The 20,360-nt window shown below is 46.0% G+C and overlaps 1 protein-coding gene across 2 annotated transcripts in view; it reads right to left on the bottom strand.

Moving 5' to 3' along the window:
• GALNT2 (polypeptide N-acetylgalactosaminyltransferase 2) overlaps nucleotides 1-20,360 on the bottom strand; it is a 169,307-nt gene that overhangs the window by 35,762 nt on the left and 113,185 nt on the right. For both annotated transcript variants that reach the window (XM_074316435.2, XM_074316434.2), the window contains 3 exons: nucleotides 1,625-1,723; nucleotides 1,345-1,412; nucleotides 1,044-1,109 (listed from right to left, as the gene is read on the bottom strand). In XM_074316435.2, coding sequence (XP_074172536.1) covers nucleotides 1,044-1,109; nucleotides 1,345-1,412; nucleotides 1,625-1,723 — 233 coding nt within the window. The remainder of the gene's footprint in view (nucleotides 1-1,043; nucleotides 1,110-1,344; nucleotides 1,413-1,624; nucleotides 1,724-20,360) is intronic.

Raw genomic sequence — 20,360 nt, 5'->3', positions numbered from 1 at the left:
TGTAGTTTGTTTAGGGGCAAATGCAATGCAAGATTTTGGTTTGCTCTCAAGATTTGGGTGGACTTGTAGCTTGGAAGACGAGTGTGAACCCAGCAAACAGCTCGCTGAGGGGCAAGGCCGGTCCCACGGTTTGTGTATCTGGACCATCTGGTGGACGGCCTGTAGCTGGTTAAATACGGTGCTCATGACATCGCTCTAACCACTTTCCTGGCTGATTACCTTCTTGCTAAGAAAAAGCGTAATCCTTACTCCAGCTGGACTGCACAGAGAACCGGGAGGAAGAGTACACACGGATCAAAGACGACAGCCACCAGCCCGGGATCAACAGCAAAAAGCAAAAATGGCCCTGCTTTCCAGATCGGCAGACAGGTTTTTCAGACCCTGGAGGAGCGCAGGGTCCAGCCACCACGCTCTCTGAGAACACGGACACACCGGGTGCTCATCACATGATGACTGGAGCTTCCTTTCCAGGCACTTGAAAGCAACACCTCCCCCTTTGGAGTCTCTCTTATAACTGCCAACAAAGTAGACTCGATGAGCCCAGCTCAGCAAAGACAAGACTGACAGCAGGTGTGAGGCTGGCATTTGCAAAACCCAAGAAGCATGGACCACAGGCTCGCTCCCTGCTTTGGACGGGCTGCCTCGGCTGGACACTCCCTGTCATTTATCAGATGCCTGGAGGATGGAGTCATTAAGCATTGAGATCATTGTTGAATTTTCCTTTTGCTTCTAAATTCTAGTGCTCAAGGGAATGAACAGACTTCTTAGGTTGTGAAGGAAAGAAAAGCTAAGTTTCTAAATACGGAAATGAAAATGTCTCTTGCTCTCTTGCCCTAGTATACAAACAATGTCAATTAGTGAAGCTTTGAGTGTCTTTCCTACGTTTGCTGAGAGAGGTTCCCTAGAGGCTGTGACAGAGGGAGACAGATGGCAAGTCTACACGGTTAACTGTTCTTCCAATGGAAACCTTTCTTTCCGTAATTGCCAGGCTCAGGACAAGTCAGAATTCAATGGTCTTACTGTGGAATTATGAGGAGCCTTACCTTCTCGCCGATCGTTTCTGAGGACTCGTACTTTCTCGATTTTCCCCAAGAGAGCCCCATCCTCAGCTAGGAAAAGAAAAGAAGCAGAACACTTTGAGCCTCAAGCTTGTCAAGGGCTCCGCGTTCAAAAAGCGACTCTTGACCATCTACAGCCGGTGACATCCTCGGGCATCACAGAGGTGCCTCCTTTCTGCAGCCCTGATTTCTGGTCTTTTCAGGAAACTCGTGATCAGCACCCCCCAGCACAGGAAGCCGGCACCGAGAGGGGCAAACCCGGGGGGTGTGGGGCCTCAGTACTTACGGTCATTGCTGTAGTCATCCACCAAGATGATTTCTTTTATCAGGTGGGGTGGACTTTTCTTCAGCACACTGAGAAAAGACAGAAAGATAAAGGGTGTAGGCCTTTTATGGGCATCACTTGGGGTGAGAATTCTCATATTTTGGCCCCAATCCTCGGCTGGAGGAGCCATCGGCCTCTCCTTGAACTGCACATCAGGTGACCCCCGACCTGGCTGTGTGGGGACATGGTCTCGTGCAGCATCACTCCCAGGTGGGCAGTGGGTGGCATCCCCTGGACTCACCTGACCACTGTCCTGAGCAAGGCCGACCTGGCTTCATTGTGAAACGTGATCACCACACTGGTGGCCGGCAGGTCCACCCGCCACTGCTTCCGCTGACACCTGAGGAAGAGAAAGAACATGCTCTGAACAACGGACCAGCCCAGCCTCAGCCAGGCCCCCGCAGCTGAGCCGCCAGGATGGACATTCTAGGGTGAATCTGTTGTCCATATAAGGTTCTGGCCTGTTCTGAGATAAAGTGACCATGGGGCAGAAGAGAGCAGAAAAACACAACCACAGTCAGGGTTTTGAAAGTTGAACGATTTCAGCGAAAAGTAACATATTGAGAACATCTTTCTAACATGTTGAGAAAAGTATGTTTTGAAACCATGAGACCCATTTACTGTCACACGCAGACACACCTCGAGACGTGATTTCCTGGCGGTTCACAGTAGTTCTGTCGCTGCTCTCTCCTCACTTCCCACTCTGCCTACAGCAAGCGTGAGGAGCTCCTGTTCCTCCTCACAAAACTGTATTTACAACCTGGCAGGACCCTGGACTGCTCGCCCTGGCCCTGGACAGCAGGGTACACAGCCTTCACCCACCAGGCCGGCTCCCAACAATGCAGGTGACAGGGTGCAAGCCGGTGCGTGTGAGGACGGACAGACGGGAACCTCAGCCCGGCAGCTCTGCTGAGAGAAGCCTGGAATGCCTTGGAATAAAGCCATTCAGGGAGCAGGCCTGCAAGCTACGGGTCAGTCACAACAAGGCACTTCTCACAGACACAGTAAGGCCTGGTCCCTACAGACAGAAAACTGGCAGCGCGCGGAACGACCAGTGAAGACCACGACTCTGACACCGCTAGGCTGGAGACGCTGAAGCATCCTCCACCAGACAGAAATGGCCAGTAAAGGGAGGACCAGGCTAGCAGAACCCACGAAGGACCCTTGAGGGCAGGCTCCATTGACCTGAACATGCCAGCAGAGAGGTGACATTCCAGAAGATCCTGAGAGAACACTGCAGCCGGCGAGGATCCTGGAAGCAGTCCCAGCGTGGTTTGAGGGCAGAGTCACCAATCTGGTGACACTACTGACGCCAGCTCAGAAAAGAGGCTGGGACAGATGCTAGAGCATCTTTGTCCCCAGGAAACAGACACACCCGAGGTGGAGAGGGGGGAAATGTCTTGCTGTGAGCCTGCAGTAGGGCAGGAATCTGTCACTCAGCCCCACAATGGATCCCTCCATGCTGGCATGCGTGAGCTGTGAGCATGCCCTCAGCTCACACGGTTACACACACTGCTGCTGGGACCCAAGACGCCGAAACCGTCCGTGGGGCCAGTGCATTACAAAAACCTGCTCCTCAGTCCCGTGCAGTTCAACACAGCTGTGGGCAACCTGCTCCCAGAATTAAAGGAGTCTCTTGAATGGGAAGTCAGTGGGGCGAGGACACGGGGGTTTTACAAGCCATGATGCTCAGCCACGGCCCAAGCATTCTAGCAGTCCAGGACTGAAGTGGAAGCTGGAGCTGGGACCAGTGAGTCCACACACGCACGTGTAAGGGAACCGGTCAGCGGACTCTCACCCTCCCTCCTGACCGGGAAAACTACTTCAGAGAAGCAAATTCTGAAAATGAGCAAGAAAATTGCTGCAATTAAAAAGCAATTAGGTCAGAATCACAAAATGGGCTTCTTATGGACAGCTTGATTTTAATCAATCACGAGGAAACTGTGTAACATACAGTTGCTGCTTGGGGGAAAACGGTTTCTGGAAGTAATATCGTTCCTCATTAGAGCTCCCAGCAGCTGAGTCTTTAAGGACAAGCAGACTGACTGACAGGCTAGTTTTATTTTTCCGATTTCGAGAATTAGCTGGTTGTTCAATGAAGGGTAAGACTCTGCCCAAGTCAGCTGTAAACAAACTACGGAAGGCTGCCGTCACTGCCCAGCACTGCGGCGTGGCACGAAAAGAGGCCGTGTCCTCTGCAGGGAGGTCCCATGAGCACAGAGGGGACGCTGGGCCCAGCACTGCCTCCACGGCTCTGAGCACCGGCCTGTGTAGCTCCGTGAGAATTAAAAAAGGAGAATGAAGCATTTTCCACTCTCAAATCATAGCTTAACAGATCCAATCCCACCCTGCTTGCTCTTGCTTTCCTCTGCATGAAGCCTTGTCTTCACTGGCCTTGGGAACCCTCTCAGCGCTCTGCAAACATTTCTCACGACGCACAGGGACGCTGCTCTCATATTTTACTAAAATTTCTTGACATACATATTCAGAAGGCGCCAGGCTTTGCTAGGAGTCTGCAGAAACGTAAGAGGTGCCCTATTTTAAATGAAAACTAAGGAGCATGTTGCACGCAGTGACGTAGCACGTCCTCACGGGGACCAAGGAAAGGGGCATTGTAGAATTTCTTTAAAAAGAAACAGAATAAATGTTGGTGTAAAGAGCTGCAGGGCTGCCATGCGGCCTTGACTGCTTGCTGCACAGCTGGTGAAAGTCGTTCGATATGGAGACACTGGGGCCTGCGGGCCATTCATACTCAGCCTTCCTTTGGGAATAGGGAGAAAGTGTCATTTATTGGAAGTCAGCAGCAGGGAGAGTCAGCAGAAGTTTGTTCTCCCTCCCAGGTGATGCTGAAGCCAAGGTCAAGGTCACTCGGTCTCCGAGGCCTGGGTACTGCAGTGGTCATTCTGGGACCTCAAAAACTGGACACAAACATTTTTCTAAAAAATCCTTAATTTAGGTTTAAATTTCTCTGAGGCCACAAGGATATCAATATGCGAACTCTTGACTGGATGGAAAAACTGGCTGATTTCAGCAGCAACGTACCCCTCACCTCTCAGGGTAAGGGCGACTGTCTCTGAGGCACCTGCCTTTGATGCAGATGTCACACTTCAGGTGACCAAGACACTGAGGAAAGCAGCAAGTACACGTCTTCAGACTGGGAGGCTCGGGACTCTGTGTGATAACACAGAGGGCTACTCATGGTAAGCAGAGTAACACAGAAGTGTGTCTTTGCCTGTGGAAACCTTGGTTACTAACCGTGTCATCGGAGGATCTTACACCACAGATGAGAATCTGTGAAAATGGCCCTTACAGTCCTGCATGGTTATTGGGGACATCAAATAAAAATGTATGAAAAAGGACTCTGAAGACTGGGAAGGTCCCTGAAATTCTAAGGCAGGTTTATGATACACATTTGGCAGCTGTGTGCTACCAGGGACTGTCATCATGGAAGATAGACTGAAACTTTCTCTAGTCACCTGAAAATGGGGCCAAAAAGATGGGCCCGAGACACGCATGTGAAAGCACACAAAGGTCTGAATAGAGAACTGCAGGGTCACTTAGAGGACAAAGAATTCCTAGTCCTGCAAGAAGATGCCAGGTGGTGGAAAGGCAGGGGAGATGGAGCAGCACACATCAGTGAAAGAGAGTTCCAGAACCTCATGAGGCCGGCGGAGGGGGGCGGGGCCAAGAGCTAGTTCCCACTGGCTGTGAGGTGGCCATGGTGACCAAACGGAGCGTAGGGGAATGCAGAAACACGGGGCAAACACTGCTCCACCTCCATGAAATGCCCATTTAACTTAGATTTTAAAGGAAAATACTATGCAACTCGATTGATAATAATTAAGCATCATGTTAACACAAAATAGGTTTCTATCACGGAAGAGATGGGAAATACACACATTTTACAAGACTGAAAAAGCAAGGTTAAAACATTGCTGAGCCTGCGTTGGCACGTCCAGGGTCCTGGCTTCCAGAGGCGTCCCTAGAGAGGGACGTGAGGCCCCTGCTACCCTAAGCATTCAACGTCCAACCAACCCATGTTCTCATTATGATTTGGTGTCCCATGTAGGAGGAAACCTGCTGGCAGTGGGGACACCGAATGTCCGCCTTCACAGCAGGGACCTCTTCCTGCGTGTCTGCAAGCAGGCCTCCAGCCATGTCTTGGCTTCCCGTGGAACGATTCAAGGGAAAACAGTACCAGAGTCACGCAAAGCAACGGTATTTCAAGGCTGGGGTTGCTGTCTATGGATTTCTCTTTACACATGATTAAAAATCTGGATTCATGCAATCTGCAAATTTAGTTTGAGCCTGCCCCTGACAGACAAATCTAGCTTTGATTTGCTGACAATAAAACAAAGCAAAGCAGAAAAAATAAAAAACAACCCAAATAAAACAAGCAGGAAAAAAAAAAAAGAAAGACTGGGTTTGCAAAGGTAAGGGTCAAGTCTCGGACCAGGATACACTCACCATGGTAACAAGACCCCGTGGACTCCTGGGGAGAGAGGCAGTGGGCCTGCTTTTCCAAGGCAAGCTCACCACCACCGACATTACTGAGTGTATATGTGTGTGAAATACAGTGGTACCTCCGTTTTCTAACGTAATCCGTTCCGGAAGACCGTTCCAGTTCTGAAACATTCGAAAACCACAGCACTGTTTCCCCATAGAAAGTAATGCAAAATGGATTAATCCATTCCAGACCCTTAAAGTCAACCTCTAAAACTGCAAATTTAACATGAATTTTAACTATCTAATGATACCATAGATCCATAAAATTTATGGCATTTATAAACCTAAATGTTTGTCAACGGGGACGTTCGAAAACCGAGGTACCGCTGTATTTCAAACATAAAATCTACAGAACACACCAGCGTCCATGCACCGGGACCCACTCAACCTTATCAAATCTTAATAGTTTGCAACGACGGCATTCGATTCACTTTTTAAAAGTGAAATCAAGCACGACAGGTGAAAGGTACAGTCCCTCTCACAGCCCTACACCCCAACCCCCATCTTCACCAGGCGTAGCCACTACCCTCAATGTGGGACTTCGTTATTGGCTGCATTTGCTCCCGAGTACCTTCCAGTTCTCTGGCTAGAGTGGGCGGGGCCTCTTTCCACCGCACTTATAACAGGCCGGTTCCTGGGGCTGGTTTTTTTGTATGTGGATCCTCTACCCTCACTGAGCTCTTTTCTTAGTCCTGATAGTTGATAGGTTCTCTTGGATCTTCCACCCATCCCTTCATTTACATTTTTGCTTTTCTTTCCATTTCTTACACATTTTATGGTTCATGTCTTAACAAGGCACTGGTTGTGGCCTGAAGTACAATGTGCAATAAAAAAGGAGGCAGAGAGCATCCCTGCCTTGGTCCCACCTAAAGTGAACACAATTCGATTTTCATCATTAAGCATAATGTTTGCTATGGATGTTGTATCGATACCTTTCATCAAGTTAAGGAAATTCCCCCACAAGGGCTGAATTTCACCGATAGTTTTCCCTGGCACCTATTGGGGTGATCATATAACTTCTCTCCTTCAATCCACTGAGTAGGTACGTTGTAGTAATACATTTTCTGTTGTTCATTCTTGTATTCCTAAAATAAACTCTATTTGGCTATGACTTTTTTTTTTTTTTAAAGTAGAGCTGTATTAGATTTGCTAGTACAGTAGTACTTCAGATTTCGAATATAATCTGTTCTGGAAGACCGCTTGAGTTCTGAAACGTTCGAAAACCGAGGTGCGGTTCCCCATAGAAAGTAGTGTAAAATGGATTAATCCATTCCAGACCTTTAAAATCAACCTCTAAAACTGCAAATTTAGCATGAATTTTACTATCTAATGATACCATAGATCCATAAAATTTACGGCGTTCGTAAACCGAAATGTTCGTCAACGGAGATGTTCGAAAACCGAGGTGCTACTGTATTTGACTTTTTTTTTTTTTTTTTGGATTCTGTACCCATCACTGTGGTCGACTGGCCTGTAATGTCTGCTGTTACGTCTCTTCTCCCTGGTGCACACTGCGCGCTCTTACACTCACAAAGCAGCAGGGCTGCTCTCCTGTTCTCTGTTCTCTAAAGTAGTCTGTGTGTTACGCAAACCACTTGAACCTTGTGAACTTTGGGAGGGCAAACTTTGTATTGTTAACGAGTTCTTTCATTCTTCTACTTATATTTTCCATTTCTTGAGTGATTCTGGTAATTACCATGTTCCTAGAAAATTATCCATTCCAAGTTTTCAAATTTATTTGCATTAAAGTGTACTTACAATTTCCTTACGATCTTTACAAACTCTACTTTATCTATAGTATGTCTTTTTTATTCCTCATATAATTTAATCATATTTCTATACTTTTATTATTCAGTATTCTTGGAGATTTCGAAGATCGAGCCTTATATAATCCTCTCGTTTCTTGTTTTTGTAGTTCATTCATTATTTTCTTTTCCTTCCTTCTACTTTTGAGGTTTACCCTGCTATTTGTTTTTCACCTTGAGTCACAGAGCCAGCCTGGGCTCACCCTGTGGCACAAACAAGAAGCTTTAAATCCAATCAAATGTACACATGGAGAACAAAGGCAGTACTGAGGAGGGTGGGGTGACGTGGGAGACGTGCCCAGAGGTATGATCCTTAGCTCCTAACTCCGAGTGACGTGGCACGCCCCGTCCTGTGCCAAAGTACACACCGAGGGCGGGGCCGGGAGGCGTAGCGGAGGGAGCCCTGGGGCCGCTCTGACCTCAGGGTCTCCAGCAGACTCAGCACCTGAAAGTGTACCAGTGTCCGCGTGCACCTGTAGGCCAGGTGAGACTAACCAAGAGAGCCTGTGTGGGTGTCAAGCTCAGACTGGCAAAACCGGAAACTTTAAAACCTATAAGAATCAATGAAAATAGTTTCTGTCCATCCCCAGCTCCCTCGCCCCCTGCTGATATACGGAGACGTGTGTGAGCGCACGTGTGTGTGCGCGTGTGTGTGTGTAGGGGGTGTTAGCACAGGGACACTGGAACAGGCTCTGAACAGCTGATGAGCCTAACAAGGCCTTGAATGCACGATTTCCACTTCAAAGGAAAAAAAGGGTGAGTCTGTCCTTTGAGTGATTTTGTCCTGGCAGCCCAACACAGCTGTCCCCATCGAAGCTAAACTTCCCACATAAGCTTTGCAGTAGGTTACCTGCCAGGCTGGAGCCAGCATGGGCTGGGCACACACTGGGCACAACTCCTCACCTGGGACTCCAGTGTGCTCTGGGGCAGGGCCACTGCCCGGGCATGGACTCACCACAAGGCTCGGACACTTAGTGGGAGCCACACTCACCCAAGAGCATGTTAAAATGCAGATGCCGGGGCCCTGCTCCCTAAGTAGGTCTGGGCGGTGCCTGGGAATCTGAATTTGAGAAGCTCCCACCCCTCCAGGCGGTGCTGCTGCAGATTGTTCTTAGGCCTCATTTTAAGAAACACTTGCAGACGACCATGTGACATCACTGACAATGTTCCTCTGCAATGGAGCCGGAATTACTCATCTAAGGAGCTTTGAAATGACACGGAATTCTGATCTGGACCACACAGCACAAAGGTTAAGAGCTGTGCCTCCCTGAAAGGTTTTGGTTTCCCACCGCCGCAGCACAACAGGCCCAGCAGGTGTTCACCAGGCACCAGCCATGCCGCTTTCCTCACACTGTGACATGGCCATGAAACACGACACCTACAGGCAAGTCTGTGCCTTTGTAATAAGGCCCCCAGATGTCCAGGGCCCTTAGAACAAGATCTAGCCCACACCTGGAGTCTGGATTCACAATGGGATGGGGGAGGGGGGATACGCTAAACAGGCTGTCCCTCTACCTCCCAGCAGGAGGAATACTTAGAGCCCAAAGTGGCGTGGGAATGCACCCCACAATCCCAGGCACTTCTGTTCCAACCCACCCAAGAAGAGGCACTTAGCCTCACACAACGGCCTTCACAGTGTATTTCGCTGGGGAGTACCTGGGGAAGCTTGGCAGGCCACGGGATAGAATGGGAGCTGGAAATGCAACAACAACAACAAAAAAGAACAAAAAAAAAAAAAAAAAAAAGGAAGAGGAAAAAAGGCAAAAGAAAGCTAAAAAGCTCTTGTATGATTTTCATTTAACTAAAACACTCTTAGTAATCCTCCAGACAGAAATAATGGCATAATCCCACCTAATCAACTAATTCCTGATCAGTCCTAACAGTTAGAGAGCTTATTCTATACCGAGGTCTTTTAAAACCGAAGAGAACCAAATCCTAAACTATTTAAAAACCTCTGCAGGACCCATCTGAAATTAAGCTTCTGAAAAATCCGGTTGGCAGGAGATTTGCATAAGCTGCCTTAGTCAGCATGGGTCTGTCTCGCTCCATAACAGCCAGTCTGAGCCAGGGCTGCGCCCAGCAGGCTCTCACATCCTGCGCTGAGTACAGAACCAGAGTGTGTGCTAGAACACACGACCAAAGACACACAGACCAGAGCCTCGCTTGTTTACTGCACCCCCCTGAAGTCCCCAATCCCTCAAAAGCCAAGCGTTCCCGAGGAAAAAGCACACACACCAGGGCAAGCGGACAATTAGGGCACCCTCTCCACCCACCACCATCCTCGCTTCAGCGCATGGCTCTCCACTGAGGGGTACACGCGAGGTTTCCACCTGCTGCTTTCAGTGAAGCCCATTTGATGGCATGAAACTGTTCTCTCATTCAAAGAACATCCTCTGCCCTTTATTGCCTCCAGTTTTACAGACACTAAATTGTAACTGAAAATGTTTTCAAGAGTCAAAAGTTATTGGAAGCTGAGAAAATAACAGCATGGACGAAACCACCCGAGCGTCAGAAGACCTGCGAGGGCTTTAGCCATCTCCTCCTGCTGACCTTTTGGGAGGAGTCCATGCAGAGAGGAGACGAACTGCAGACCTCATTCCCCCTGCTGCCGGAAACTGCCTTCTCCGGGTGGAAGCACACACCCTGTGAGACAGGAAGAACCACCCGCTCCACCTCTGCTCCCATGCCTGTCCACCGGGACATGAGGCACCCACAGCCCTGCTCAGCCACACTAACTCTCCGCCTCCCGGTGCCACCATCTGGCCTCCTCCCTGACACATGAACTCTGGTTTCCAGGTCGCCCAGGACTTCATTTTCATTTCCCCTGCCCTGTGAAGATATGTGCTTTTATTTATCAGCTGCCTACTGTCTCGAGGCACTCAATCCCTAAGAGTACCTCTCTATGGGCTTATTCGGGCAACTGGCTTTCTTTTCCACCCTGCAGTCATCCCCCCAAGCCTGGGCCAAATGATGATGGAGTTTGCATGGCCACTGAGCAGTGGTTCTGACTTTTACAAGCTGTAGAAGAAAGCTTCCGTACTGTCAAGGATGGTGTTTTAGGGGGAAGGACCGCCCTTTCCTGAGATAGTTACCTCCTCTGTTTTTGCCTGTTGTTCAAAGACCAACTTTCCACTTAATGATACTGTTACTAGTAATCAAAGGTTGCACTGGATCCATTTCCTCACTGGATAAGTGTAAGAATGTAACTGTTTTACGCCCTCCCGTGGCCCCAGCCTATCAGCATTCCACAGAGAACAGAACCCGCAACGTTCTTCTTGGCATGACCTGTTCAGAGTCTCTCCAACCAAAGCCACAGTGATTTGTTTGCTTCCCTTAAACTGTGCTCATGTCAAATATAACAGCATTCTCTGGTTATCTCAGGGGAAAAACCAACTATCAAACATAACCGAACGGCACGTTATGGTAAAGAAGATGCGTCATTTGGTATGTGCTTCCTGGACATTGACAGTTACTACATTTACGTCCACTCCTCTGACTATAATTCTGTGGGACACTTCTTTATACACCTGAAGATGGTTACAGCCTTCTTGGTAACATAAAAATCACGCCCCTCTTCCAGATTTTATCGTAGGGGAATTGTCAAACCCAGAGGTGAGCCCCAAGGGACCTAAGACAAACTCATTTCCCCAGCCTCCCTCATGGTCACAAACAGCCATGACTTACTTCTGGCCCAGGCATCGTAACAGAAAGTCAGCAGGGGAAACTCCCAGAGATTTGCTTTGCTGATAAAAAGCACAGGGTCACTAAAGAAAAGGCCATTTCTGGTCCCTTTGCTTCTTCTGTCTTGAAAGTCATAGTGAGGCTTGGGACTATGACAGCTTTTTTGCAACCAGATGTGGCGAACAGAATAAGGCTGAAAAACAAAATGCTGAAGATGGTGTGAGGAAGTCAAAATGCTCCTAGTCCAGCTGAAGCAGCTTTAGATGGCCACCTGCAGACCTCATGTGACATAATGTAATGAAATGTCTTTCCTAGGGCTTCCTGGCAGGAATTCCCGCCCATCCTCAGGATTTTTTTTCACTTTCCCATTCCTGAATCCCGAGAAAAGTTGGGAAATCGGGAAAATCAGCTCCTTGAACCCAGTAATACCCACAATGGGAAATAAACGTACTACTCACAATGTATCTCTTAGACAGGTTTTCTATTTATCGCTAGGGTTTCCGAGTGGGAATTCCTGCCCATTCTCAGGAATTTTCTTCGCTTTTCCATTCCCAAATCCCGAGAAAAGTTGGTCAGGAAATCAGGAAAATCAGCTCCTTAAACCCAGGTGGTTGCTAGTATAGGCTCACTTTGTGGACACGATTCATTGTGGAGAACAGAAAACAGTTTATATCTCGGGATTCGGGAACAGGAAACCGAAAAAAATTCCTGAGAACAGGTGGGAATTCCCACCTGGAAACCCTAGTCTTTCCTGCTTAAAATAGCCTCTCTGATATAATAAGTGACAATCAGAATGGTTTCAGGCTTCTTGGTGATAACAGTAAACAGAAAACAATGAAATAACATATACTGAGTTACAAAGGAAAAAAAAGACATGCCTCAGGAATTCTACACATTGTGAGTTCACCCTTCCTGTGTGCAGGGAACGGACAGTAATTCCCAGGTGAACAAGCCTAGGAAGGATTGCAATTATCTGAGCCGCCTGAAAAGCAATCTGAAGATCTGTTCAAAATATAATAAATATACACGTAAGTAAATATATAAATAAATTAAATAAAATCAAGAGCTCACTTTATGCTATAAAATGGTAAGATGCATTAAAACTATTTCAGCAGTATAGTCCAACGCACTTGTATAAATATGGTTATACAAATGAAGTTTCTTAAAAGATAATTATATAAAATATAATTTTACTAAATAATTACACAAAATATAATTTTAACAAGAATATATGCCTAATTCCAAAACCAGAAACTGGGTGGGAGAAAGTAAAGCACAGCAATTCTTCATCTTAAAATACATCCTGTTTTATTCTTGGCATTAAACCAACATGTCTTTCATTATCAATGTTTTTGTTGAATTTTTATAAACATAAAAAATTACAACTAGTTGAATTTGAAGTAGGAAACAAACTTTCTTAACCACTGGAGAATAAAACAACTAACAAAAAAGACCAGTTTTCCAGGTAAGAGAAGAAAGGAAATGGTGGAAAAAGCAAGGAAGCACTTAAAAGAAAAGAAAAACCACATAAAAAATTAAGTAACACACCAAACATTAAAATGGCTAAGCGTCCTCCTAATACACTTCAGCCTGTCGGGTTGGCCTAAAAATAAAAATACAATACGAGGTTGCTTACAAAAGACAAAGAAACAAAACCCAAACAAACAAAAATGAAAACTATATCAAGACAAAAAATATCTCAAGAATAAGCAAAATAAAGTAGGAGATTAAATTATACAAAGTAAACGTATGGCAAAAGGAAAAACATTAAATGCAACCCCAGAGGGTGATTTTATGTTAATAAAGGTATAATCTATAATGAATACATAATTTGTATTTCCCAAATGACAGTATTCAAACATATCAAGCAGAAACTCATACAATGTAGCAGAAGCTTCAAACTGTCCCGTCCGGTGGAGCTGATCGGGGTCAGGAGGCTCTGACAGCAATAATCAGGTTGGTTTCACATGTAAATTTTGAACTTCAAAACATTATAGACACTAACTAGCCTTTCAAAAAGCATCCGTCAAATGTTTATAGAAATGAGGAGGAAAGGTGTCACCTCTGGGGTCAGGCCACAGCTCCTGAGACTGTACCACTGCCTAGTTACGGGACCTCTTGGGTTCTCAGATGCTTCATGTACGCAACTACAGTAGCAATAATAAGAGTACCCATTTCATACGGTTATTGTGGGAATAACATGAGGGACGCATTTAAAGTGCTTGGTATCCTGCTGGAACAAAAACTCAGGTATTGGAGCTACCACCACTGGCACCAACATCATGCCACAATAAAACCACACACTTTCCGAGGAAAACTATCAAACCGTAATGTCTGACTACACTGCAATAAAGGGAAAGAAAAAAATCAATTTCTTACAATTTCGAAAATCTTTCCTAAATAAGCATGGTATTAAAAAGGAAACCAAAAGTAGAATTCCAGATGAATGAGAAATAGCAATATTTTGGTAATTTAAAAGTAGTTTAAAAATGAAAATTATAACACTACATTTCATAACATGTGAGACACAGCCAAAGCTGCACTCAGAAACAATTTAATTGACATAAAGTAAACATTAAATTCTGAGGAGGTGAGGAGGGGAAGAAAATATAAAAACATCAGTTAATATGACTACATTAAAAAAGAAATAAACATTTGAATTCACATATAATCCCAGCACTTGGTTCTTAAGGATGAAAGGAAGAAAGGAAGAAAGAAGAGGAAAAAATAAGAAAAGAAAAAAAATCAGAGAGACAAACCACTGACATTTCTAAACAAGAAAAAAAGAAATTTAAGTGCATATACATACAACACTGCCAATAAATATAACTGAGTGAAATTTATGATCTTCTGGGAAGATATAAATTATCAAACTTAATTCAAGTAAAACAGAAAAACTTACCATATGTCAATATCCATGGAAGAATTTTAAAAAGTCATCAAAGGATTACTTTGATTAAAACAAAAACCAGCTCTAGCTTTAGATGATTTTTACAGGTGAATTTCAAGAAAATTCCTTTGTAAATAATTTTTTCTTAAGCATATTTTTAAAGATATCTGTTCTAAGTTCATTTTACAAAGTTGGGTAAATATGAAGGCAAAGCCAGATGAAGGGAGGGAGGGAGGAGGGGGGCCACAGATATTTTCAATTATGAATCTTAATTCAAATCCCCAAATAAAATAGCAGCCAAATTCAGCAAGACAGTGAATAAATTCTGGTAGATTCTCAGAACCAAATAATACACTGACATTTAAAACAGTATTTCCTTTCAAATGAGTGGGCAGAGGTTATTTAAAAATACTCTTCCTGTTCTGTTAGCATTAAAAAAAAAAGAAATAATCTCCACTTCCATCGTCAGAGGAGCTAAATAAACATAAGATGAAATCTATAAAGCCACTGAAAGTGAAAGCTATATTTAAAATGTTTCCTATGTATTGCTGAGTGACAAAAGGAGATTGCCAAACAGTAAATATAGTTCATACTTATATAAAATTACGAGCATCCAGCATCAGAGGACATTGGACAGAGACCAGGAAGGACATTCATGAAAACGCTAACAACACTTATCCATGTCCAGTGAGATTTTTAGCTAAGGTTATGCTCCTTTTAACTTTCTGCTATGGTTTTCTTTTTTTCTTCGTATACAGCAAACACATATTTATTTTTTGTAAGCTACTGTAGCCAAAGAAAAAGAAACAGTTAAAGAAACTGGGTGTCTCTGGAGAGGGCCTGATACAAGGTGGAACAGATCTTTCTGTGTGGGCCACTGTTTAGGTGAGACAGGCGATGTCAGGGGTTAGCTGTTTGCACAGGATACGGTTTCCCAACAGTGGGGGGCAGGGGGGGGTGTCATGGTCCCCATCATCTTCATCACCAGCACTGTCATCGTCTCACCGACTTCCTGAGAGTTGGTATTGCTTCCGTCCAAGGCTGGACCAACCCTAGGGATCGCTTCTGTTCAGGAGGCCATGACAAAGGCGCCTGCAGATGATGACACCGCCATGCTCTGGCCTCCAGGGGGCACCTCTTTTCAAACAGGATTCTAGTCAACATAAAAAGTGCCACAGTGAGATCTAGCTGGGTGAGTGGTGAGCAGAGACGGTAAGCGGGTTACACAGGACACCAGGAGCCACGTCAGTGCGGCAGTCTGTAGGGGCCTCCTGACCAGAGGCCTCCAGATGGAACTGGCTGAAGACTCTGGTGGGGTCGCCACGCCCCTGTGCTCTGTCCCCTGCCGTCTACTACACCTGAGCTCTGTCCCCTGTCTAATACATCTGAGTGCGGCTACACCTGTTCCCTTGGTTGCCTTCATGTACACGATGGTAATCCAGGGGGAGTCCCTCCAGGACCAGCTTCCACCATGTGTGTGACAGCAGAGTGACGTTCACTTTGCTGCTCTTCTTTTTACCTGGCAGGGGCCTTTAATTCCTAATCCTCAGTTTCAAAATTTGAAACCTCTAAAAAAATTTTTAACATCATATTTAGTAGCAAAACCTGACCCACCCCACATGAAATCAGTTGGCAATAAAACTGGACCTGAACTTACACCTATTATCTTTATCCCATTTCATGTGAATGCTCGTAAGTTTTGCTGCAAAAATACCAGTTTGTGTGATTACAAGGAATTGCCCCAGGATTAAAACTCTTTATCTGATAAATTGTGAACGTAGTACTATAATCACTACCTAGAGTTTAAAAATATCTGAATTCCCCAAGTTTAAGTGAGGGGCTGGGGCGCGTGTAGTCAGTCTGTGTCCCCAAGAAGCTCATTAATAAGCTCTTGGAGAAAGAGTGCGTGCAGCTGTGGAACAGAGCAGCCCTCCAGCACAAGGGCACGTGGGCTGGGGGAAGGGGTCTCAAGTGAGGGCAGCGAGCCCCGTGGCACGGGGCCCTGCGAAGGAGCAAGGTGAGCTGTGTCTTGAGGGACACTCCCATTTAGAAGGTTGGAGGAAAGTGGAGAAGACGACTGAAGACAGAGCCACCACGTCGGGAAGCGTGTTACCTGCTTGAACGCATCCATGTTCAAAGTCAGGAGGGAGGCGCGCGGGTAGGAGAGGCGGGGTCCTGCTGCGAGGGGTTTCTGGGCCGCCAGGAGGTGAATTACAGTAGCTGCTAGCTTGTTATTTCTGGCGTGGGAGGGACAGGCTGGAAGATGGGTGTGGGGGATGCACCCAGTGACCTGCGGGGCAGCGCCAGGGGCTCCCCCAAGAATGGCAATGACGGACACCAGAGGACAGAAAGGCTCTCCAGGCCACCCGGGCCGCCCTCCGGCCTGTACTTATCAGACAAGCAGAAGCAGCAGTCAGGACTCTGCTTTATTCCGGCCAGAACCACTGCAGGAATCGTCCAGGGCCAACACACGGCGCTCACACACGTACATCACGAACAACAAGCACCTTGGCCTCTGCACTTAACAGAAGTGAATTTTCAAAACAATTACTAACGATAAGAAGCTATGGGTTGGTTTCAAGGGTCACAGCGTAGATGCCAGAGGAAATTCAATAATAGTCATAAAGAAAAACTACATATAACCAACCTATCATCACTGAGGCCCACTTTGGTGTTCAGAAATACCTCCAGGTTTAATACTACACATTCAGGGACAGATAACAAGATGTTTGTAAATATCACCAGTAAGTATTATAAAATCCAAAATGTATGACTTCTACCCAGGCTTGTGAGCTGAGTTCCAGGTTTGTACATGTCTCCATCCACTCACTTGACACTTGCACTTCATTGGAAGTCCCCTCAGCTCTTTCCAGCAATGCCGACTTTCACGTAGGGCCTGCTGCGAGCCAGCCACTGTGCTGGGTAATGACAAGTGTTAACTCACTTATTCTCTCCACGCCCCACGGGTTAAGTACTGTTGTTATTCTGTAAGTCCGTATTTTTAATTGTACAGATTGAAACGGCGATCTGGGCTTCCACAGACGCTACCACTGACACTTAACCCTCTGCAGTGCGTGCAAACACCAGCGCGCAGACATTCTGGGCTGAGAATGCGTGCCATAAATTGACAATGCCGCTTCTTTCAAGTTCATCAGAAAAGTCACAAGTAAACCATACCGTTTCAGAAAAACTTAACATACATAGCCTAACTGAGAAAGTTGAAACACATTTTATACTGTTTTCATTTTTCCCTAAAATATACAAAATCCTTCCAGTAAAAACAGACTTTTTTTATGGTTCCAGGGGAAGCAATGTATTTAAATGGATGGCTGAAATAGGATGCTTTGTTCAGGCCTAAAGATTCATCTCATTTACCAAGCAACACTCTGATGACCCCATTTTTCTTGCTCTAATTTCTTTCTGAGATAGGTGGGGTCTCTGTTTGAAAGTTACGTCTTCAACTGTTTCTGGTCCGAAGACCCTCCCAAGTTGTGTTGCCCCTGGCAGACCCACAGAGGCATTCACACCTGGGAGGCTGAGTGTCTGCCTCAACGTCACACACATGGAAAGCTAGGCTTAATAGAATAACAGTTCTTTCTTTACTCAAAGTTGATGTACACAGCCGCCAACCACACACAGTAACAATAATACCATAATATCCTGTATTTGTGTAGTGCTTTGCAGTTTATGAAATCCTTTCATCGATATCTGATCCGTCACAATGTGTAAGACGGGCAGGGCAGGCATTACAATTGTTTTGCAGACTTAAAAGAAAACCTGGGAGTAGAGAAATTATTTCGATCTTAGTCTGGGAATAAGTGATAGAGCCATTAACAAAGGCTATACCTCCCAACTTCAAGTCCACTGATATTTCTGTTTACTTTCATTTGGGATAGATGTTGCTGCTCAGCGCAAAATTTATGAACTGTGAACTTTATATTGAATTTGGATTCCAAATAAAACACTCTGGCTTTTTAACGCTTTGAGTAGTTCCTTGTGTGGACCAAAACACACACTGAGAGCGGCTAGAAACTATGGATGAAACACACCAAAAATCTATCTGAAGGCACTGGGAAGTCAACACAACAGCCAGGTGTTGGGGGGGGGGCCAGGTCCCCAGGAAGGAGAGAGGCCTGGGAAGAAGGCCCACGTTCTCTGACCCTTTTGTCTCAAGCAGCATGAGGCGGGTGAGCTGGGCAGAGGTGCTGGCTGGGCAGGGGGCAGCCACATTAAGCTTCTGCAGTTGTCATGGGGCTGGGAGGCCAAAACTGGACTTCAGGGCCTGCTGAGGAACAGGGGCTCTAATAAGCACCCCAGAATTCCAGGGAGAATCCAAAAGACTACTTTGCAGTAGGAAAAGAGAACTGGAAACTCACCAGCTCTGCACAAAGATTGAAACCAGCTTCATACCAGCTGAAGTCCAGACTCACCAGGTGATGTGCCCATTTTGAATGCCAGCCAGAGGGCAAAAGTAAGCCCTCTTTGAAATCATCTGCAAGAGCCTTTAAATATCGCTACATTTACTCATGCACAATGAAATAACTGAAATTAAGAATTCAATGGATGGATCTAAAAGCAGAATAGATATTAAAGCAGAGGAAAGGGTGAGTGAATGGCGGGCAGGCCATCCACACTGCAGCACAGGGGATAAAAAATAAATAACAAACACCCAAAGGAGCGTAAGATGGACAGAGGACATGTAGGAATGGCTAACAAAAGATGCAATCAGGGACCCAAAGGGCGAGGAGGTAGAAAACGGGCCACAAGCAAAACTGACAAAAGACATGAAGCTCTACAGTCAGAAAATGCTACAAACCCGAAACAGGTTCAATGCAAAGGAAACATCTAGGTACCTTATAGCAAAGTTGCTGAAAACCAATGAGAAAGAAACAGCTTTCAAGCAGCTGGAGGGAGAGGTCCAAATGCCTTCAAAAAGCAACAATGCGACTACAGCTGACATTTTACCAGAAACAATGGAAGCCCAGAGACTAGGAATGACAACGTAAAGTGCCAAACAAAGTAAAGTAACTGTCAGCCTGTATATCTAGTCAGTGAAAATAGAGATGTTTTCAGACAAATGAAAGGGCAGACTTCATTGCCAGCAAGTTGGCACTAGGACAAATACTAAGAGAAGTTCTCAGACTGAGAATGGGAAGGTGGTCACAGGTGGGAAAATGGAAACATAATAAATATGTGGACAAATCTAAAGAATATTTTCTGCGTGAAACAATTAAAGCTGTTCTGTGGAGTTTACACACACACACACAAAACTAAACCCTATGACCACAAGAGCATGAAGTGGAGAGAAAAGGGGAGGGTAAAGTTTTATGAGGTCTGTCATTGTCCAAGAAATAATAAAAAGTACTTGTTTTAGACTCAAAGAAGTCAAGAATGCAACCAGCTCATAGAGGGGGAAACACTTAATCCATTAAGAGGCACGAAGGATAGGAAAAGGAACACAACACAGGTGGGACAGCGCAGTGCCGGTGACACGGAGGGGACAGTGAGGTGCTGGTGACATGGGGGGGGCAGCGCAGTAGTGCCGGTGACGGGGGGGGGGGGGACAGCGAGGTGCCGGTGACACGGGGGGGACAGTGAGGTGCTGGTGACACGGGGGGGGACAGTGAGGTACTGGTGACACAGGGGGACAGTGAGGTGCCAGTGTTCAACCCAAATACACCACCAGCACTTGCAGTAAATGCAAAAGCACTAAACACTCCATTTAAAGACAAGATTGTCAGAGTGGACACAAATCCAAATCCAAGTATATGCTACTTACAGGAGATACACTTTAAACACAAGGCCACAGAAAGGTAGAAAGTAAAAGTATGGGAAAAGTGATTCAACAGAAGAAGAAGACAGTCGAGCAAAGGAAGCCGGTGTGGCTAGCCGGACACTGAGCCCGGCACAGAGCACTGCTAGTGGTGAAGACGGCATTTCATAACGACGGGAGGGCCAGTCCACCAAGAAGGCACCTCAGTCACCGGCCTAAAACAAGCAGCAGCAGCTCAGAGGACAGCCTGGAGGGCAGACAGTGAGGCAGCCACGTCCAGAAGGCAGGCCTCAGCAGCCAGGTGCTCACTGGCTCTCCATTC

This window comes from Rhinolophus sinicus, chromosome 6 (assembly GCF_057876585.1).
Source record: "Rhinolophus sinicus isolate RSI-liver-muscle chromosome 6, RSI-T2T, whole genome shotgun sequence".
NCBI lineage: Eukaryota > Metazoa > Chordata > Mammalia > Chiroptera > Rhinolophidae > Rhinolophus > Rhinolophus sinicus.
The sequence above is the reverse complement of the archived record's forward strand: the minus strand, read 5'-3'. Positions and strand labels throughout refer to the sequence as shown.